Genomic DNA, 22,810 nt, shown 5'->3' on the forward strand with positions numbered 1-22,810 from the left:
ACAATTGTGACTGCATTACCAAATCAAACCTGTACCAGCATTGCAAAGCCTCATGACCAGCCTTATAGCAAAGTTGACAGCGAACAGAGCCACTTCTGCCACGTCCAAACCGACCTCCTCTGCCACGGCCAAAGTAGCTACCACGACCTCTACCAGGGGGAGGAACAACAGGGTGATACATTTGAGCTGTCTCTGCAGATTCTGTCCCAACTTGAGTAGAAAAACCAGATTTGTCATTGTACAAGTTGTGCCGAGACTGATGTTGGCCAGCAGCAGAGAACTGGGAAGATGAACGAGCAACATTCACAGAAAATACTTCTTGTGTCGACGGATGAATACGCTCAAGATAAGTCTCATGAGCCATTAACAAAGACTCAAGTTGAATAAACGTACATACCTCTGCTCTATTGTTGATTGAAGTGACAAACGCCTCATATTCAGAGGGAAGACCTTCAAGAATCAAGCGAACTTGTTCTCGGCCAGAAATGATTTCACCAACAGCAGCTAGGGAGTGAATCAGTGCCTTAACCCGAGACACAAACTCAGTCACGGTCTGAGTTCCTTTCTTGATGGTGCGAAGCTCCGAGAGAAGAAGTTGACTCCGAGCACGGATCAAAGAGTCAAAAAACGTGTGAATCTCATCCCAAATCTGCCACGCGTGTCGGAGCCCTAATACACGGGATTGAACCGATTCCGATAGAGACTGAAGGAGCCACGAGACAAGATGCTGGTCTTGCTCCTCCCATTGAAGGAAGGCTGGATTTATTCGCCCAAACTCACGGTCATCTTCAGAAAGAAATCGAAGAGGAACTTGAGGATTAACTACATACCTTTCCAACCGATGTGAAGCAAGAACTGCTTCAACTTGTTGCTTCCATATGAAATAATTCTTTTCGGAGAGCTTGGCGGAGATTACCTGAGAAAACGTCACTGTTGACGGCGGAACAGCGGCGGTAGGGCGAGGAGAGAGAGACGGTGGTGTTGACTCTGGCGGAAAATCCATGGTGGTTTCGGATCTATAAGCTCATGATACCATATTAATATTTGGTAATGTGAGAAGAAGAGAGAGAGAAGTGTAGAGAAGAGTGGAGAAGAAGAGTTTGAGAAGAAGGTGAAGTCGTGAGAGAGAGAGAGAGAAACAGAGAGAAAGTAGAAAAGTAAAAGTGAGAGAGAGAATATTAATTCTTTCCTCTTATTTAATATTCTGAATTGTTAATACAAAAGGAGCAAGAGCCCTTTACTTATAGTAAACCAGTAAACTAACTGATTATGAATCTAGTCATAAAGATGGACCAGATTCATTGAAAGAATAAAAGAAGTCAGATACACTTTAACTAAAACAGTTACAAAAATAGTTAAAGGAACTACTCTAATACTAGTCGAATCTAGAGGTTTTAGACCAAAAGGTAAAAAAACATGATGGTGGGATAAAAAAATTTCCAAGACAAAATTAAGGTGAAAAGGGAATGTTATAAATCATGATCATTGTGTAAAAAATTTGAAAGTTGGAAAAAATACAAGGTAGCTAAGAAAGAGAGCAAGAAAATGGTAAATGAAGTTAAAGATAAAGTGTATGATGGGTTATACAAATCTCTAGGTACCAAGGATAAGAAAAGAAATTCTAGAAACTAGGACTAAGTAAAATGCATTAAAGAAGAAGATGAAAAAGTCTTGGTGAAAGACAATGATACGAAGGAGAGATGGAAGAACTATTTTCATAAGCTTTTTAATTAGGAACATGATTCCTTGCTTTTTGATAGACTATACACGAAAGAGGTGGATCAAAATTATAGTTTTTACTATAGAATTCAGGAGTTAAAGGTGAAAGAAACTTTGAAAATGATGGAGAATAACAAACGGTTGGACCAATATCTATTGAGGCCTGGAAAGTTCTAGGAGAGCATGACATTAAATGGCTCATAAAGTTGTTTAATGAGATCATGATGTTTAAGAAGATTCAGGCTAGTGGGTATAAGAGCAAGGGCTATATACAAAATTACGCAACTATCGGAGGATTAGGCTCATAAGTCATAATATGAAGCTATTAGAGAGAATAATTGTGCGGAGGATGAGACATATATCATTGATAATCAATTGGGTTTTATGTCGAAGGTCGACCATTGAGACTATATACATGCTACAACGATTAATGAAAATATATCAAAGGAACCAAAGGGATTTGGAGAAGGCATATGATAAGGTACCTAGTGAAGTTTTGCGGAAAACTCTAGAGAAGAAATGTGTTCTAATTGTTTATATTCGAGCAATCTAAAATATGTATGATGGGGTTAAGGCTAGCATGAGAAAACAAGATCAGGTCTCAAAAGATTTTCCTTTTGTCATACTACATCAAGGGTCAATATTGAGTCCCTACTTATTTACATTGGTCTTGGATGTGTCCACTGTGCATATCCAAGAATCAACGCTACAACGAATGGTTCTTATAGATTGTATTGTCTTAGTGGGAGACTTGAGAGGTATTAAATGGGAAGCTAGAAATGTGGAGACAAGCTTTAGAAATATATGATTTTTATAAGACACAATATATGGAGTGTAGGTTTAGCAAGGTGTAGACCAATCCTATTGTGGATGTAAAGATTGGGATCATATTAAACTACAAGTCACTAGATTTAGGTATCTTGGGCCAATCATATAAGACAAAGGGGAAATTGATGGAGATGTGATCCATATGATTCAAACGGGTTGGATGAAATGGCAAAATGCTTCAAGTATCTCATGTGATTAAAATGTACACTCAAGCTTAAGGAGAATTTTTACTACACGACTATAACACCTGTAAAGGTATATGGGATTGAATGTTGGACGATAAAATGTTAATAAGAGAATAAATTACATGTTGCAGAGATGAAAATGTTGCATGGGAGGACACACTAAACAAGGTAGGAGTAGAAATGAATGCATTATGGAGAAATTTGGAGTATCTCTTATTGTAGAAAAGATGGTAGAATCACACTTTAGATGGTTTGGACATGTGAGGAGGAGACTGGTAGAAACATGGTTATCAAAAGCACGCTCCAAAGCGTTGAATCGTACAATTCAACGCTTTTCATGGTGGAAACTGTGTTGGCAGAAAAGTGAATCAGAGGCGGAGCGTGGCAGAGCGACATGTTGGAGCGTAGAATCGTAGCATCGCTGCGCTTTTTCGAGTTGAGGAAGAAGACAACCGTTTCAAATGACTTCTGCAGTTTTAGGTTTGTTTTGACCCGGGTTCTGGCCCAAGCCAATTTTTAACCTATTTTTGACCTAATTTTATGCCCAACCCGTTTTTAAAAAATTAAAAAAACCTAACTCTTTCATCTTCAACCACCAATTTCAGAAACCTTTCATCTCTCTACACAGCTGTTGCCACTTGGTGAAAACTTTGCATTTTATCAACAAAAATCATTCACCCATTTCTATAAAAATCATGTGCACTATTTCTTCATTCATTCATCTCTTCTCAAATCACATAACAACAACAGGGCTATGCTTTTTTACTCAAAATCTTTTTGTTTCTTCCCCAAAAACATCACTGCTTTCCAACCCACTCTTTTCTATCTTTTCCCTCTATTTTTTAACAAGCCATGTCAACTACCACGACTACTCCAGGAAATGGGAAGGGGCCAAATAACACTAAAGGAATTAGGAATGATGTGGGGGTGGAAACATCGTATTTCTATTGATGGAAGTATAAGAAAAATTCAATGCAAATATTGTGCAAAGATATTTAATGGTGGAATTTACAGATTGAAACATCATTTGGATGGAACCCAAAAGGATGTTGAAACATTATTTTAGGTACATATATATGTGTGTGTCTTTCTTTAATATAACTTTGTATTTTAAGTGGAGCTACGCTTCGTGTTACGCTCCACCGCTTCTACGATCTTACCTCCTTCCCGCTCCAAGGTTGACTCTACGCTTTAACAACCTTGGGTAGAAGCACTCATAAGGAGAGTAGATTAAATGAAAGCTAGTCTAATTTTTAGAGGAAGAGTGAGACCAAGAAAAACCATTGGCGAAATGATTAAGAAAGACTTAGAGATTAATGCTTTGTCAATGAACATGATTTATGATGGAGTATTAAGAAAGACTTAGAGATTAATGCTTTGTCAATCCATGTAATTGGCCCCACCTAGTAGGATAGGATTGGTTGTTGTTGTTGAAATATTTACATAATTTCAACTTATATCTTAAGCTGAAGATGGGAATTTGAAAGACAAACAATCCTGTATCTTTTTGTTGTATTTCTTTACATATAAAAAACCTACATATTGCAAATTGAAATAATGAACATCTTTGTTTTGAACATAAGTTTGCTTTTGGTTTTGGACACGTTTTATAGGCATAATAAGTCCTATCTAATAAGTAAACAATACTCTAGAACTTTCTTGTTCAGTTTAGTATCCTTTACTTCAAATCTCCTCCAATAACTTAATAGAACACTTGAAAGAGACTTTTACTGAAAATTATTCCTGGTAAATCATCATATTTGATACGTTATTAGGCTTAGGGAAATAACTACTTACCTCGAATAAGGCTAAATCTAAGGCAACCTACAATAATTACACAATAAGTACTTTTTGATCAACCTTAAGACAATGATATCTTTATGTGGGACCTCATGTAAGAGAGTCCTTATCATCCCACCGTCAAATTGGGGCATTTCTAGTTGGTGCTGTTCCTTCAATCTGATTTAACTTTAACAGCAATTAAGGCTGGTATGGATGACTTCGGTTTACTGCTATTAAGGAAAAAGGGAATAAGCAGCTGTGGTGAAGGCTGACTGCTGCGGAGCACTAGGTTGACCATCACTGAAGGCCTGATTGGCAGCAGAAGCAACACCTCCTAGATTGGGAACTTTGATACTGATTTTAAAGAGAATTTTTTCCTTAATATTATTTCTGAGTAATTCATCCCTACAGAATGTTTATACATTATATTGAAGTAGGGAAATATCCACTTGCCTAGAATATAGCTAAGTGTAAGAAAAATTGGGTTTCGTCCTATAATCTTACAATGAAAGTAAATTATACAATTATTTCTTCTTTTATCACTCTTCAGCCAATGCTATCTCAATGTGGGAGTGGGACCTTTTCTGGTCTTACAGGTAAGCCCACTAATAATCCTGAGCAAAGATTACATATACTTAAAAATTGAAATCAATACATAATATCACTTCTCATGCATCACTTTGCGTTTTGAGGGACGACTATCAATTACCTCTTCTGATACTTTTTTCTCTAACTCTTTTTGCCTGTTAATAAGAATCAGTCAGATTTTTGTCTGTTAGTTTCCTTCTGTTCATTAAAAAGATATTTCCTTGTAATAAGTTTTAATAAATTTTGATAAACACTGGTATCGAGTTAACAGAATGTAAAAGAAAGAATTAAAGGAAAAGCCCCTAACCCACTGTCAACGTGACTTGTGGTAGGGTTCTAACAGATTTATTATGTAGAAGATGATGTTACAAGTATAGAGTGCAAGATTACAATAGGATCCTTGATCCCTCCTGGTTCCACAACCAGTTTACTTTCTAATATTTTCCTGCCTTCAAACTAACTAACTCCTCCTTTTATAGCTTGTTCATCCTCTAGTTAACTAACTCAGGATAACTACCAATTAACTATACTTCTAACTAACTCAGGATAACTACCAAGTAACTATACTTCTCTTCCCCCTGGTGTACACACGGGTGATAAGGGGCTTCTGATTCTTATCACATTTTTTAATTGTTACTGTTGCTTTTCACCTTAAATGATACTATCATGTTATCGATAATTCTAGTGTGTCATGTCATTACTTGCTATTGATTGGTATTGTGTTACAGAATGTTGATAGAGAGTTTGGGACTGGAGTATTGAAGATTAGCCCAGGGCACGACCATAATGATTACCTGTTTGCTCGAAAACTTGGTCTACCAATACTTAATGTGATGAACAAAGATGGAACACTAAATGGGGTTGCAGGCTTGTACAGGTATTTGTTGTATATTTAGTTGACTTGTTGAAGATTTAAGATATAGTGTTTCACCTAATATATGGAAGCAAAACTTGTATTACTAGAGGCCTTGATCGATTTGAGGCTCGAAAGAAACTATGGGCAGAGCTTGAGGAGACAAGATTAGCTGTGAAAAAGGAACCACACACTTTAAGAGTTCCCAGATCACAACGTGGTGGAGAAGTGAGACAGTATTTTGTTACCTGATTTTGAAAATTATGATATGGCAATATACTGTGATTGATTCGTTCTTCTATTTGATATGGCACCTCACACTGGGTGGTTTTCTCCTATTCATCAATCAGGTGATAGAGCCACTTGTTAGTAAGCAGTGGTTTGTAAGCATGGAACCTCTTGCTGAGAAAGCTCTTCAAGCAGTTGAAAAAGGAGACTTAACCATAATTCCAGAAAGATTTGAGAAGGTATGGCATAAACATTTAGAGATATAATTCCTGTACATTGTTTTGCAACTGTTGACACTTCACTTCCAAACATTCACTACCATATAGTATTTCTGGTTTTATACTTGGACAAACCTCCCCGATAAGCTAACTTTTGGGTGGAGTTGGGCCCAATTATTCTAATTGTCCTTCATTTGCCAAGAATCCCATGGTCAAAAGTAAAATTTGACAACCTTCTTTGATGGTTATATTCTCCCGGTCTACTGTTGTTACTGTCCTTTCATTGAATAATGTGTAGAAATACCTCCTCTGCTTTTCCTTGATATCTTGCTTGGTAACCTGAGTTTTCCTGTCTTCATTCTCCATGAATTTCACTTGTTCTAATTTTTGTTCTCCTTCCTCTTCCCTCAGTACAACTTTGTATGTCTTCCTCATTTTGGTGGCCAAAGATTGATTTTTTGTTTTAGTGTATACCGCTGTACTGGAGACATGTCTAGTTAGTTATGATTCAGTTGAATGAAAACTTGATGGCTTAGGTTCTAGATGGACTCTTTTAGCTTTGCGTATATGTACCTAAACAACTATCAGATTCTGTTGGTTAATGACAGTTTAAGATCTTCATATCCAGTTTCCATGCCTTCCCTATCTAGCATTCCTAGATTCTAATACTATCCTACCCGAATATATATATATTTTTTCAAATTGTCAGTAATATGTAGGTTATCACGTAATTTATTTTCCTCCTTTTTTTATATTAGTGCTTTTGTTGTTTAAATAATACATTGTTCTTTCTGTTAAAAACAGATTTACAATCACTGGCTTTCCAACATCAAGGATTGGTGTATAAGCAGGCAACTGTGGTGGGGACACCGGATACCTGTTTGGTATATTGTTGGAAAAAACAACGAAGAGGAATATATAGTTGCTAGGAGTGCTGATGAAGCACATGAAAAAGCTAGAGAGAAATATGGAAAGGGTGTAGAAATATATCAGGATCCTGATGTTCTAGACACGTGGTTTTCAAGGTATGCTTTTCCACTATAGAGGCACTATTCATGAGTGTGTTCTTGTACTGAGTAGAAACAAACAAATTGTTGTCTGTTGAATCACTCCTAATTTTTTTCTAATAAAGGTGACTGTTCATTTACTATATCCCGCTGAATGAAATTGTGGATCTATTAGAGAATAGAGTTAGTTAAGTTGTATTGCTGAAGCAATTAACATGTGCCAATTAACAATTAGCATGTGTTAATTGTTATTTGCACATGCTGAAAGTTGTTAGTGTTAGTAACTGCTTTATGCAGTTACTATTCTGTTTTTGTTTCTGTTGCTTTCCCTTTATTTAAAGGGATAAGCTCTTCTATTGTATAGTGTAATTTTTCAATAATATTTTTTCATTCCTTTTATCTTTTATCTTTTTACATGGTATCACTTGCCCTAATGGCCATTGCCTCAGATCCCTCCACTCCTCCACCTTCCCATTCCTCTGCTCCTCCCATTCGAGCACATTCTCCATCTTTTTCTCTTCCCATACCCTCTACAAAACTCAGTGAGAAAAACTATCTCACTTGGAGCCAATTCATGCTCTCTGTTCTAAGATCCAACAGAGCAATAAGATTCATTCACCCTACTGATGTACCACCCAAATTTCTTTCTGACTTTGACAGCACTCATCATCACATTAATCCTACATTCCTCAGCTGGGAAGAGCAGGATCAAACTATCTTTGCGTGGATCCTCAACTCCATCTCTGACTCCTTACACACAAGAGTCCTTGGGTGCACATCATCTTGTCAATTGTGGGCTGAACTTCATACATTTTGCAATGCCCACACCAAGGCCAGAAGTAGGCAACTGAGGGCTCAACTGCGCACAATTTCTCAAAGCAACAACAACATTTCAGAATATTTCTCCAAAATCAAAGTCATAACTAATTCACTCGCATCTATAGGCACCCCTATATCAATTGCAGAACACACTGACTACATCCTTGATGGATTAAGTGAAGAATTTCAACCTGTCATCACAACTATTGAGAGTCAAATTGATCCACCCTCTATCAATGAGTTAGAACAATTCTTGCTGACCTTTGAATCAAGAATCATCAAGAATAAGCACAAAGCAGTCTCTAATGCTTTGTCAACCAATATAGCCTCTATTCCAACACCACACCAACCTACTGACTCTGGTCCTAATCCCAGTCACTTCAATCCTACTTATCCTCCAACAACATCCCCTCCCACACACAGGTATGACTCAATTTCCCTTTCCTTTAATGATGGATCAAGAGGGGGACGTCCCAACAAAAGAAATGGCAGATTCAATAGGGTAACAGACCCTCTAGCAGGTATGGGAGCAGTTTCTTCTGCACTCACTGCAACAGGCCTGGTCATGACATAACATGGTGTTTCTTTGCCCCCTACAACATCCCCAACCCCTATCCAGCCTACCCCTATCCATATCCTCCCTCTCACTTTACTAACTCCCAATCCAACTATCCTAAGGGACCCAGACCTGACCATCACCCATCTAAATCAACCAACTCCCACATTGGCCAAAATTATCCCATTCCCTCCTCTCCCTACTATCCCTACTACCATTCACCCATGCCTTCCCACAAAACCCCCTTCTCAACCTATCCCTTCAATGGTCCACAATATCAACCTTCCCCAGGCTACCCCCCTATGCCATGAATGTTAGCACTGGAGGTTCTGATCTTAGGCACTCTCTCTGGTTCCCTGATTCAAGTGCCACCAACCACATCACCTCTGATCCTGCTCTTGTTCATCCAATAGCAGAACAGTTTGGTCCTGAACACCTATATATGGGTAATGGTACTAAAGAACTCATCTCTTGTAGTGGAACCACCACATTTTCTTCTCCCTTAAATCCTCACATCTCTTTATCTTTACATAATCTTCTACTTGTACCCACCATTACTAAAAACCTAATTAGTGTCTCTCAATTTGTCAAAGATAACAATTGTTACATTGAATTCCACCATAATGAATGTTTTGTGAAATCACAGGGTTCTAACACCATTCTCCTCAAAGGGTCAATCACCTCAGAAGGTCTCTATGCTTTCCAGAGTCTATTCCCACAAAAGTCAGCATGTTATGCCTCTATTCCCAAATCAAATGCCCAGAGCACATCAACTGGCATAGATAGCTTAGCTCCTACAAATTGTTCTACCCAATTTCTGTGGCATTGTAGGCTAGGACATGCACACACAACTATTGTAAACAATATTCTGTCTCTTTGTAAAATACCTTACTCAAATAAAACTGCCTCTGTTTTTTGTAATGCCTGCTGCTATGGCAAGTCTCATAGGATACACTCACCTAATTACTTGTTATTCTAATTCCTTTGATTTACTCTACCTAGACTTATGGGGACCTGCACCAGTTCTCTCTGAATCTGGTTTTAAATATTATTTGTCAATAGCTGATGCAAAAACCAGACACACTTGGATATTCCTACTTAAACAAAAATCTGAGACCTTAACCATCTTCAAACACTTTATCAAATTGGTTTAAACTCAATTTAATAGAACCATCAAAGCTATCCAAACTGATGGGGGAGGTGAATTTAGACCCTTTACTTCATATCTCTCTACCCTAGGCATTTCACATAGACTATCTTGTCCTCATACTCATCACCAACAAGGAACAGTAGAAAGAAAGCATAGACACATAGTGGACACAAGTCTAACCCTATTGGCCCATGCAGGATTACCTCCCACTTTCTGGGAATATGCCTTTACCACTGCTGTATTTTTAATCAACAGACTCCCCTCTGCCACCCTTAACAACAAATCTCCCTATTACCTACTATTTGGATCCAACCCTGACTATACTTCTCTAAAAATCTTTGGCTGTGCATGCTTTCCTTTACTTAGGCCTTACAACTCCCACAAACTTGACTTCAGTTCCACAGAATGTACCTTTTTAGGGTACTCCTCTATGCATAAAGGTTACAAGTGCCTATCCAATGATGGAAAAATATACATCTCTAAAGATGTCAAGTTTAATGAATTATCCTTTCCATTTAAAAACCGTACTAAACCTTTTTCCTCTACTATCCCAAACAACCTACCCAACCACAACTACACCTCTCACAACAACTATACCACTGAAAATACTTATCCCTCATAACCAACATCCGCCCTCAATCACATTAACCCTACTCAAAATTCACCATCTCCCTTCACATCTATTTCTGACCCTGCAATTCTAAATGACCCTATTAATCCCTCATCCTCTGATTCATCCACCTCTATATCTCCCTTATCCTCCACAACTCTTCTTCCCTCCTCCTCATCCTCTTTGACCCCTGACCCTTAACCTTCTCATCCTATGATCACAAGGTTCAAGGCTGGCATAAACAAATCCATCTTGCCTAATCTTGCAAGCCTCTTTTTGGTCCAGTCTGAACCCTCCACACCTAAAGAGGCCCTTCTCAGTCCTGTTTGGTCAGTCTTGTTTGTAAAAGAGCTATGCAAGAAGAGTATGATGCTCTGCTTAAATTAGGAACCTGGTCCCTGGTTCCCTTACCTCCACATAAAAAGGCAATTGGCTGCAAGTGGATATTCAGGATTAAAGAGAACCCTAATGGCTCTATCAACAAATATAAAGCCAGGTTAGTTGCCAAAGGCTTCCATCAACAACCAAGAATTGACTACAATGAGACTTTCTCACCTGTAGTCAAACCTGTCACAATAAGGATTCTCCTCACACTTGCTGTCACTTATGGGTGGACTATTCAACAGCTTGACATATACAATGCCTTCCTAAATGTTGTCATCAATGAAGAGGTTTATATGTCCCAACCTATTGGCTTTCAAAATGGTGATAAAACAAATGTATGCAAGTTACACAAGGCATTGTATGGTCTCAAATAGGTTCCTAGACAATGGTTGGAGAAATTTAAAGGCACTCTTCTTCAGCTAGGCTTTCAAAACAGTAGATATGATAACTCTCTGTTTATTTCTCTTACTAGTACATACCAACTCTTTGTCTTAGTCTATGTGGATGACATAATCATCACTGGGTCATCAAACAGTCAAATTGTTGCTCTAGTTCACAAACTAAGCTCTGCTTTTGCTCTCAAAGACCTAGGAAATTTAGACTACTTTCGAGGCATTGAGGTCAAACACCTTCAAGATGGATCTCTGTTCCTCACTCAAATAAAGATCTTCTCCAGAAAGCCAATATGGAATCTGCCAAATCCAGCATTACTCCCATGGCAACCACTTGCAGACTATCCAAATCAGAGTCCAAACAATTTGACAATCCTACTTTGTACAGATCAATAGTTGGAGCTCTTCAATATGCTACAATCAATAGGCCTGACTTAGCATACAGTGTGAATAGGGTGTGCCAGTTTATGGGTAATCCCCTTGACCAACATTAGGTTGTTGTAAAAAGGATTCTAAGATATCTACAAGGAACTCTCAGCTTTGGCATACATCTCAAGGCTGCTGTATCAGTCTCCTCTCTTCCTATCACTCTCACAGGCTTATGTGATGCAGATTGGGCCACTGACCCTGATGAGAGAAAATCTGTATCAGGGGCTTGCTTGTTTGTTGGGCCTAATCTGGTTACTTGGTGGTCCAAGAAGCAACAAACAGTCTCCAGATCTAGCACTGAAGCTGAATACGGATGTCTGGCCCTTGCTGCTCAAGAAATTATTTGGGTTGAGTCCATGCTTTCAGAACTCAAGATTCCACATCAGATCCCTCTAATTTTGTGTGATAATCTCAGCACTGTGAGCATGTCTCACAATCCTGTTCTCCACAACAGAACTAAACACATAGAAGTTGATCTCTTTTTTGTAAGAGATAGGATTCACGCCAAGTCCCTTCAAGTGAAACACACCCCCTCTGATTTTCAAACAGTTGATGTGCTCACTAAGCCTTTGGCTACTGATAGATTTCTAACTCTAAGAAAGCAACTTAAAGTAGTTGACTTAGCATCCTTAGTCAACTACCCTCAATTTCAGGGTTATATTAGAGAATAGAGTTAGTTAAGTTGTATTGCTGAAGCAATTAACATGTGCCAATTAACAATTAGCATGTGCTAATTGTTATTTGCACATGCTGAAAGTTGTTAGTGTTAGTAACTGCTTGATGCAGTTACTAGTTTGTTTTTGTTTATGTTGCTTTCCCTTTATTTAAAGGGATAAGCTCTTCTATTGTATAGTTTAATTTTTCAATAATATTTTCTTCATTCCTTTTATCTTTTATCTTTTTACATCGCATCACCTGATACGGTCACAATAAGGCATTGGCCTCCGCAACTGCATCACCTTGCAATTACGGTGTGACACTGAATTATAATGATGCGGTTGTATCAGACCGCATTGCATCATTTGGGCTGCATCAAATTTGATAACATTTTTTTAATTACAAAAAAAATTCATGAGTAACGACTGTAATGATCACGGTAACCACAACTACAATTTAAAACACTGCTATCAACATAAGAGCTTCACAATTTTAGGTACTTTTTTGTGTTTTCATGAGGATTTCTCTTCTCATGTTCTTCTATCTTTTCATGCAAGAGTATTTATTTTATTAAAAGAATAAAGAAAGAAAGAGAAAAGCGATGAGTTGATGGTTTAGTTATCCAATAAGCAGTATCTACCGATCTGTGTGTGCATGTGTGGTGGTTGTTCATTTACTACCAGCTTAAGAAAAACCTCAGAACTGATGATTGTTGTCCATTTATCAGTATCCACATATCTCTGTGTCTGTGGTGCCTGTGGTGGGAGGGGGGATTGAGTATCAAGTCTGGGACATTAAATTTATCATTTATGCTACTAAGCATGTGCATTGATCCCTGTATTAGTAGATTAGTTTAATCTTTAGAATTTAGAGAGCAATGCATGTCATTTGAAATCCTAAAGTATATTTGATCTAGAGATATAACATATGGAGATATTTTTTATTTTAAACTTGAATAGCTTTATTGTCATTACTCATTAGAATTTAACATGTTTTTATAACTCTTCCCTTTTGGGTAAAAATGGTGTAGGATTATACTTGATCTGTCCAGAACTTGGAGGTTTGAAATTTTTATTTTTAATTAGTTATTATGAATTATACACTTTTAGAATGAAAAGAGACACCCCTTGCATTAATCTGTTTAAAATTTTGGGTAATTCTACTTGCACCCACTATCTTGATTTAACACTCACTTTTTAATTTTTTTTGCTCCTAAACTTCCAAAAATACTGTCCTGTAAATTTTCTCTGTTCTGCTAATCTGCTCGCTTTTTTCTATAGTTACATTACATTCTGATAGCTTATCCGATAGCATAGAATTTCCGTCCCACTAGATTAGCTTGTCCTACTGTACAAATTATCCGTAATTCAGAGAATTTGAGCTTGTTGGATAGGCTATCTGACAGTGCAGAGAATTTTAACTGTCAGATAAGCTATCTGAAAATTGTGAGATAGTTCCTCTCCGCCAGCTTCATAATCGGAAGTGGAAATTGAGTGAGGAAACACCGCTGGAAGAAGAGTAACTGAAGCAGAATGCGGTGTTGGAATTGGGAATAGGAAGATCAGAATCAGAGGCGCTAGCTATAGAGGCGATTGCTACCATGTAAAAGTGATAAACAGAAAGGAGGGAAAACTAGAGAGATATTTAGAAACTTCTGTACCTGTAATTTCTATTTCTTATTGTTAAAATGATTACAAGTGTTATGTGAATATATATATATAGTAGCTAATATCTAACAGCTGTCAGCTCATCTAACTCACTATCAGCTAACAGATTAACTCAAATGCTAACTGTTATTGTTTTCTATCACCTTAACTATTTCTATAATCTAATATCTGGCAGTTCAAAATAAGCTATCCGACAGTCAAAGGGTATTTTTGGAAGTTTATGTGCAAAAAATTAAAAGGTGGGTGCGTGAGTTATTAGTATGGGTGCTAAAAGAAGTTCCCTAAAATTTCCTTATATACAGTTCAGAATGATTGTTGAAAACTTTTGGAACCATGTTTCCTATGGAGGCATTTGTCCTGAAAATGGATGTGTGATCCGAGAAAACTTGTGTTCTTTGAGATTTTGCATTATGAAACTTGTATTCTTTATATTTTCACTGAAGCTTATAAGCTGGTCATCTGGTATATCTTAATTAGTGGTGTTACTGATGCCTAAATCTTAAAATCCCAAGCATGATTGATTTGTTCTCAATTGTTTGCATGCTAGTGTAAACTGCACTTGAAACTTACTACCAATGAGCTGGTTCTTTTTCAATTTCAGTTTTTGAAACCTGCTCTACATGCCATTATTCTTTTGTCAATTGTTTATATAGACTGACCAGATTTTATTTCATATTTGATCAGTGCATTGTGGCCATTTAGCACCCTTGGATGGCCAGATGTGTCTGCAGAGGATTTTAACCAATTCTATCCAACTACAGTGCTTGAAACAGGGTGTGTGTTTATTGAATTGATCGTTATACACACTTAATTTTTCTTTCTTTGTGGATTCTACCATCGGGAGAACAACTAAAGGTGATGTTGCAATTGACAGGCATGACATATTGTTCTTTTGGGTGGCAAGAATGGTGATGATGGGAATTGAGTTCACTGGGACTGTTCCATTTTCTTATGTTTATTTGCATGGACTCATCAGGGATTCACAGGTGACTTCACTTTTTGCATGTATATTGAACTTATCATTGTGTTAACTTTCCTATATCACTGTCATTTGCAAAATTCAAAATATTGTCACGTGAAAGGTTAACATTTTACCCAAAAAATATATCTTACTATCCGAGTTCAGGATAATGGTTACCCTTTTTGAAAAGAAAATTGAGTAGACACTAATTTCATTTAATGAATATAGAGAGAACACCTGTCTGGTTTTTACATAACGTTTGTTCATTAAAACAATGTTCTGTTCAGAAATCTGTAAATTTTTATTAAGGTTCATGAGTCAGCTTTTAAAATATTAGTCCAAGGTTATGATTGTATTCTTTCAATTTATTATTGTTCTTATTTATTTATTTATTTTTGTTAGAAAATGTCTTAGGCATTTGTATATATATAGTCAATGTGTGCTCTAATTTGGAGCTGGTTGCTCATCTAATTTGAATTGTAATTAATGTAAAAACATTGTCTTAAAATTAACTTTGAAATGTGTCTTAGAAATTCATCTACTTAAGGTGTCATGTTTGAAATTGATAAATATTCAGTTTTGATAGATTTATTTTTGGTCAAATTGTCAAAGCATAGATGTAAACTCCTATAAAGTATTAGTGTACCAAATTTTAACTCAGTTTTTCTTTTAGGCATTTATTAGCAGTTTTTTCTTGCTTCTCGAGTCCTTTGTTGTTTAATTAACTGTCACATTTATAATATTTTCAGGGGAGAAAAATGTCCAAAACATTGGGAAATGTGGTAGACCCTCTTGACACAATCAAGGAATTTGGGACTGATGCTTTACGTTTTACGCTGGCTTTAGGAACCGCTGGTCAGGTTTGTTTTTCTGTATTCTGATAGAGGGCTCTGTGTTGATCAAGTTTCATTACATAAGTTTCTTAGCTTATCAAAAACAATGAAGGTTGACAAATTTGGGATACACTTTTCTTTTAGGATCTTAATTTGTCTACTGAGCGGTTGACCTCCAACAAGGCATTTACCAACAAATTGTGGAATGCTGGCAAATTTATTTTACAGAACTTGCCTGACACGAATGATTCAACTGCTTGGGAAAACATACTGTCTTATAAGGTGAGGAACATTATGATATATTGGGAATACTATTACATGTTGTAAAATGTGGCACTGGGGTTCACTGATTCATAGAGAGGATGATAAGTCCTATTATGTTAGTTTATACTGCCTGAGACTAACTAACAGCCACTTCACTTCAAAAGTTGTGATCTCTCTATGTTTGTTGTCCTTATTAGCTTGCATGTGGTTGTATATCCTTTGAAAATTTTGCAGTGAATGTTTAGCTTTAATTTTTTAGATTGTGAAAGCGAAGAAACAATAAATTGCAGTTGTGAGTTTGAATAGTTTTAAGGTGCAGGTATTTTGGTTGTTGTTTGTTGTTGCAGGAAAAAGTGGCAGCTAATACTTTTGTTAATTAGTATGTCATTGTCATTTTTACGTAGAACTTTAGTTAGTACTTAATACTTATATACAATGATACATTCTGGTTCGACTGATGTTAAACAATTTTAAATATGATGGAATTCAGTCTGTGGTGTTCTCTTCGCTAAAACATGTTTATTTATATTTTTTCAGTTTGATTGTGAAGATTCTGTACTTGCTCTCCCTTTATCAGAGTCTTGGGTGGTAAGGCAATTTATATTTACAGTTTTGATGCTGAAGTTGTGCAGAGTTGTTCGGTAACCTTATTGTAATTTCAGGTTTCAAAACTTCACTTGCTAATTGATTCTGTCACTGGAAGCTATGACAAATTTTACTTTGGAGAAGTTGGAAGAGAAGCATATGATTTCTTCTGGGGTGATTTCGCAGATTGGTATCAAGCTGTTCATTGTTGTAATTTATACGTGCTACATACATTATGAATTTTTAAACCCAAATAACCTAATATTTGTTTAGATCTGCTGAACATTTCTGCGTGGAGATCTTCGCCATTTGTCTGCATCTATTACTTGATTATGAGTGATGTTCTTGTATCTTTTCCTCTTCTTTCTATCTTAAGGTACATAGAGGCTAGCAAAGCGCGCCTTTATCATTCTGGTGGTAACTCAGTTGCCTCAGTGGCACAGGCTGTTCTGTTGTACACTTTTGAGAACGTACTCAAAGTGCTGCATCCTTTCATGCCATTCGTTACTGAAGAGCTTTGGCAGGTAAATGTGATGCAGGGTCTACATGATTTAGTACACATTTTATAATGGTGCTTTTCCTTGTATCTTTAAGTTCAGTGATTATATAACACATTTTTTAATTTATATGATTTGTCAACAGGCACTGCCTAACCGGAAGCATGCCCTTATTGTATCACATTGGCCACAGACCCAACTTCCAAGGAACACTAGCTCTATAAAGAAGTTCGAAATTTTGCAAGCTTTGGTGCGTATATAATTTTTATTTTATTCTCTTGTCTTATATAATGCCTTCTTAGTAGCTTGATTTATACAGACTCTTTAATTTCATTAACTATTATTAGGTTAGAGCTATCAGGAATGCTCGAGCAGAATATTCTGTTGAGCCTGCAAAGCGGATATCAGCATCAGTGGTTGCAAGCAATGAAGTTATCCAATATATTTCTGTAAGTGTGGTTTAATTCTCATTTCTCATGACCCCATCCCTGGGAAAATGAAACGTGTCTTGCTTGAATTTACGTTTTTATTTGGTTTTTAGTTCTCTGATTCTATCATCTTAACTTACAAATCATACTAATGTTCAATTTTTTCACTTTTATCTGACTGCCAGTATGACCTGTGTCATTGTTGGAGGAAATTTTAATTCGATGTCTAAGTAATTTAGAAAGTGTGATCCTTGTTTGAATTCTCATCTCACACACATAGGATGTGATAAGTAACACTATGCTGTATCTTTTGCTTTATGCAGGAAGAAAGAGAAGTTTTAGCACTTCTCGCCCGGCTTGATTTACAGCATCTACATTTTACTGATTCTCCTCCAGGCATGATTTGTACTAGACTTTCTACTCTATGGATAAAAGTTGATACTGCAATTTTCTTTATCCTCTTTTCCCATCATTTTTTATAGTTTTCCAATTAAGAACTGGTTGCTGAATCAATTTGTGGGTAAATGTGCTTAATATGATCCAGGAGATGCAGATCAATCAGTTCACCTAGTGGCTGGTGATGGACTAGAGGCGTATCTTCCTCTTGCTGATATGGTTGATATTTCGGCAGAAGTTGAACGTCTTTCAAAGCGTCTTTCCAAGATGCAGAAGGAATATGATGGATTTGTAGCTAAACTCAGTTCTCCTAAAGTACGACATGTTTTATTTCCGAAATTTGAAATTATATGTGTGCACACATCTTTCCTTGTTACGTTGTCCAATTCTGTCATTCAAGTGCCAAAGTAAGCTTATTTAACCACTGCCATTTAATATGCCTGTGTGGGTATATATTTTGCATTTTATGCATGGGTCTAATTAGGAATTTTATTGTTGTGAAGAGAGAGGAACCAGGGCTAGGCCTTTCATTGAATTATGATAATGATTCATTTGTTAACAAAATACAAAGCAGCATAACTAAATGCCTAAACCATGCCTAGGTAAATTGCTCTGTACAAGATCTACTGTAAACTGCAATGTAGGAATGAATTATTGACATCAGATTATGAAATATTATAGGGTTCCCTATCAAAACCAATTGACAATGAAAGGAGTAGCCCAATGGGTATTAAAACCATGCCTAGGAGAATGAGCTAGGCGATGACTCTGACTCTAATACAATGTTAAGATTCCATATTAAAACCAAATGACAATGAGAGGAATAGCTCAATAGGTATTTAAACCATACCTAGGAGAATGAGGCACGCATTGTGAGACTTACTTCCCAACAAAATCTAATTTAGATGGCTTGCAAAAAATATCTTGGATTTAGGGTGGTTGTTGCTGTTCTACACACAGCTTGATACTTTTGGAAAGAACTTGTATTTTAGTTATAGATAGTTAGAAGTTTAATAACCTTCCCCCATATTCATTTTTATATTATTTTAAACCTTCAAGCTGTTGGCATTTATCAGTATTGGCTGTTTCATTTTTTTTATATCCGATCAGTATTGTTGCCCATGTACTCTGTAGAATTCTTGCGGATTACATCCACTACTAATCTGTCCAACTATTTTCTGCTGCTCTCTGCAGTTTGTAGAGAAGGCCCCCGAAGATGTGGTCCGTGGGGTGCGAGAAAAAGCAGCAGAAGCTGAAGAGAAGATCACTCTAACCAAGAACCGTCTTGAATTCTTGAAGTCTAATGTTTTAGTTTCGAAACAAGCATGATCAGCACTGCTACTTCATTACATGTTTCAACTAAAGTGGCAATCGTCTCCAATTTTGTGCCCAGTGAATGGTTAATCAACATCAGGGCATCTGTATACTGTTTTATAGTAAGCGAACCGTACAGATCAGGTGCGCAGATCGCAGTTCCTCTACTTTGCATCAACCGAATGAACAGATTTTTGAAGGTCTGGGTTACTTCGGTTCATTCTGTCTGATGTCACAGCTTATTTAACTGGCTGATGTCATAGCTTATTTAACTGGCTAGAGAGCTGAACGGGAAGGTCTACAGAGACAGTAGTACACACCAGGGGAGCTGTTAGAGTTAGGAAATCATAGCATTTTTTCTACCGAAAAAACAAAAAGTTGTTAACATTTTTCTTCAACCTTGGCTGTTAAACTTGTATTCCTTCATCACTCTGCTTGTGTTCTCATACTAAACCTTTGTTCTATAACGTGCTCTAATTTGTACCCTTTGTGTTTGGTGCAAGTTACATGTCATCAATATCTTGGTATAACTGTTATTCTGTATTTGCAAATTTTTACAATAGCTCATGTAAATGAGAAAACGCTCGAAGCAAGCGAGTGAAACAATGCAGGAGGCTTCAATCTAATGGGTTCTAGGGATATAGATGTTAGTAAATTAAAAAAGAAATTATCAAACTGCAGCAATGGGAATGCTTTCATGTTCAAGCCAATGAACTGCTATGGCTTTAATAGTGTCTATACATTATATCCAGAGTCTATTAAGTATTCATGTTAGATAGAATCACAACCAACTCTAAGCATGGGGAGATATTCATCTAGATCATGTTCAAGCAGAAAAAATATTTTGCAAAACTCAATACGTTGAGACCTTATTTATAAATAAAAAAACAAGTATATCCGATGAAGACTTAATAAAAGTAAATTCCCTTTTAAGCATTTTAGATCCATGCCAATCCTCAAACATCTCTATGATCTTATTTACATACTTAAAATCTAAATATCCGCAAACAACAATGATAATGTTCATTCATTTTGTGGATATGGGTACTTATTTTCACATAGTCTAGTTTCTTTCAACTTCCTAACGCCCTTTTCTTGTTTCTGATTGCAATGTTTTTTGTACAACTTATTTTTACAAAAAATACCTCCATTTTGCCATTAATTGGGTTAATAATATTTCTTTACTTCCTGGTGAATAAATATTTAACTTCTTAAATAAGTCATTTTGTTAACTTCTTATTTGTGATTTGCAATGTTTCATTCTGCATATTTAAAGACAATATTGGTAACAATTGAGATTCCGAATATAAGTGACTATTTCATTTAATGAAAACAATTAACAAATAATCCTCTTCGATGCTTCGTTAGAGACTTAGGGTTAGTTTGGGAGTTGGATTTTGGAGGGGAAGGAAGGGAAAGGGAAGGCTTGGGAGTCATCTGTATTTCATGGCTCCCAAGCCTTCCCTTTTCATTCATTCCCCTCCAAAATCCAACTCCCAAACTAATCCTTAGAGGTAATAAGTGTATCATGTACTTCTCATTCCAATATTGAAATCGCTTACCAATTATGGTAATTGCCAAACAAGATACATGCTTCCAAATTTTAGATGGTTTAAATGTAAGAATTTATGGGTCACACATGTAATGTTTAAGTGTGGTTAGAGTCATTATTCTATATAGTCAAATTAAAGTGATTTAATTCATATAAGGTATATGACTATAGACATAATTGTCATGTGTAGATACCTAAAGTCTTGTTTCTATTTTTATGATGAGCAAAAATAAGAAATAGGAAAATGGAAAAGGCGTCACCCTTAATGAAAGGGAATGTTTATCTTATAAATGAGGGTTATGGTCCCCAATTGTAGACCACATCATAACACAAGATGAACCACAATACAAGACACAAAATCATTCTCTTCATCCCATTAAAGGAGAAACTAAGGTTAAGAATGGTCTACAAATGGAATACCAAAGAACCTACATGTTCTATATGAACATGCATTTGCATACAAGGACAAATGACATGGAGTTGAAGGATAGACGATGAAGGATTGTGTAAAGTTCATTCACCATATTCTCTATGAATATATATTAAAGTATGTTTCCCTTTAGTTTTATATTTATTCTTAGTGATTTGACATGAAAGATCTTGGTTATATATGATGATAATGTTCATCATCTTTAATATGTATTATATATATTAAGTATAAAGTATCTCACAACAATTAAAGTTTATCTTAAAGATTTATCCAACAATTGGTATTAGAGTCACTTTCATGTCATGTCATTAGGAAATAAGGTATAATATGGTTAAATTGTCATTATAGAAATTCATTGTTTTATAAAGGTATCATGTTAAGATTGAAGATATTATGTTTGGTTAGAATCTTTATTTTTCATCATAAAAAATGTTCTAGTTGATTGATTTAATATTGTTTTCATAATAGTATGAATTTTGCTTTTAATTCAATTCGACACAATAGATTATTATGGCTATGATAGTGAATTACATGAAAATAAACTATACTTGTTGTGTGCATTTCTTAAAATGCTACTATTTTGATCAAGAGTAACATCAGGAATATTGTTATTCAATTTATTTGTTTCTAAATTTATGAATCATATTAATATGAATTTATTTTTGGATGATGAAATTTAGATAGATGATTCATTGCAATAACAACATATGTGCTTTGAATTAAAATTACAGTTTGTGCTGTATAAATTTGTTATTAAGATAGCAAAATTGCATAAGGATTGTCAATGGTTGGTATTGATATGCTTGTTTAAATTTGTTCTGGATATTGCAAACTTTTGTGGTAGTTTAGTTACCAGCAAGCAAGTGGTAGTATTTCCTAATACATGTCCCATGTCCTACCCTCACAGGGTTTTGGAATTTAAACGTTTGGCATTTTAAATATGTCATTGGTCGGCAGTTGGCAACGTTTTAGAACAGTTGTTGATGTGTTGCACTAGTTAGTATGTTCATGTCAAGACTTTTTTAACCCGTTCAAAACATACAAACTGCATCGTTTGGGCTTTTTGTTGTTGAAAAAAGTATGATCTCAATATAATGGATATTTATTGTCAAATAAGTACTGGTCGAGTTGGTTGGCTTGTTAAGCAACACCCTTTAAATAAAAGGTTACCTGTTTTCAAGTCTGAAACAACTTCCTTGTTCCATATTTTTTTCTTAAGAAATTCGAAAAATGCCTATAAGGTGCATCTCTTGGGTATGGAAACCTGGGGATGTGGGAGAATAGAAAGAAGATTGCCCGTAGGCTCACCCCTCTCCAAATATATTTTTAAATGCTGGAAATAAATATGATATATTTTGGATTCCGTCAAATTTGAAGTAAATGGTTAATTTGGCTACAATAAATAAATATATTATATTTTGAATATAAATAAAATATATTTTTGGATAAAGTATTCAACTAAACTCAAGTAAATAAAT

The 22,810-nt window shown here is 36.0% G+C and overlaps 1 protein-coding gene and 1 long non-coding RNA gene across 2 annotated transcripts in view; both read left to right on the top strand.

Annotated features, from left to right (window-relative positions):
• The window catches only part of LOC109358540 (valine--tRNA ligase, chloroplastic/mitochondrial 2), a 31,872-nt gene extending 11,991 nt beyond the window's left edge, over positions 1 to 19,881 (top strand). The window contains exons 12-27 of the mRNA XM_019602834.1: positions 5,831 to 5,979; positions 6,066 to 6,183; positions 6,306 to 6,422; positions 7,206 to 7,426; positions 14,757 to 14,846; positions 14,947 to 15,058; positions 15,783 to 15,893; positions 16,011 to 16,148; positions 16,668 to 16,718; positions 16,793 to 16,905; positions 17,092 to 17,239; positions 17,358 to 17,462; positions 17,560 to 17,661; positions 17,964 to 18,036; positions 18,185 to 18,351; positions 19,231 to 19,881. Of these exons, the coding sequence (XP_019458379.1) occupies positions 5,831 to 5,979; positions 6,066 to 6,183; positions 6,306 to 6,422; positions 7,206 to 7,426; positions 14,757 to 14,846; positions 14,947 to 15,058; positions 15,783 to 15,893; positions 16,011 to 16,148; positions 16,668 to 16,718; positions 16,793 to 16,905; positions 17,092 to 17,239; positions 17,358 to 17,462; positions 17,560 to 17,661; positions 17,964 to 18,036; positions 18,185 to 18,351; positions 19,231 to 19,365 (1,950 nt within the window). The 3' untranslated portion in view covers positions 19,366 to 19,881. The remainder of the gene's footprint in view (positions 1 to 5,830; positions 5,980 to 6,065; positions 6,184 to 6,305; positions 6,423 to 7,205; positions 7,427 to 14,756; positions 14,847 to 14,946; positions 15,059 to 15,782; positions 15,894 to 16,010; positions 16,149 to 16,667; positions 16,719 to 16,792; positions 16,906 to 17,091; positions 17,240 to 17,357; positions 17,463 to 17,559; positions 17,662 to 17,963; positions 18,037 to 18,184; positions 18,352 to 19,230) is intronic.
• Positions 3,022 to 4,077, top strand: LOC109358541. Its single transcript, XR_002108979.1, has 2 exons — positions 3,022 to 3,659; positions 3,848 to 4,077. It is a non-coding gene; the product is annotated as an uncharacterized LOC109358541 (long non-coding RNA).

This window comes from Lupinus angustifolius, chromosome LG10, assembly GCF_001865875.1.
Source record: "Lupinus angustifolius cultivar Tanjil chromosome LG10, LupAngTanjil_v1.0, whole genome shotgun sequence".
In the NCBI taxonomy this organism is placed as follows: domain Eukaryota; kingdom Viridiplantae; phylum Streptophyta; class Magnoliopsida; order Fabales; family Fabaceae; genus Lupinus; species Lupinus angustifolius.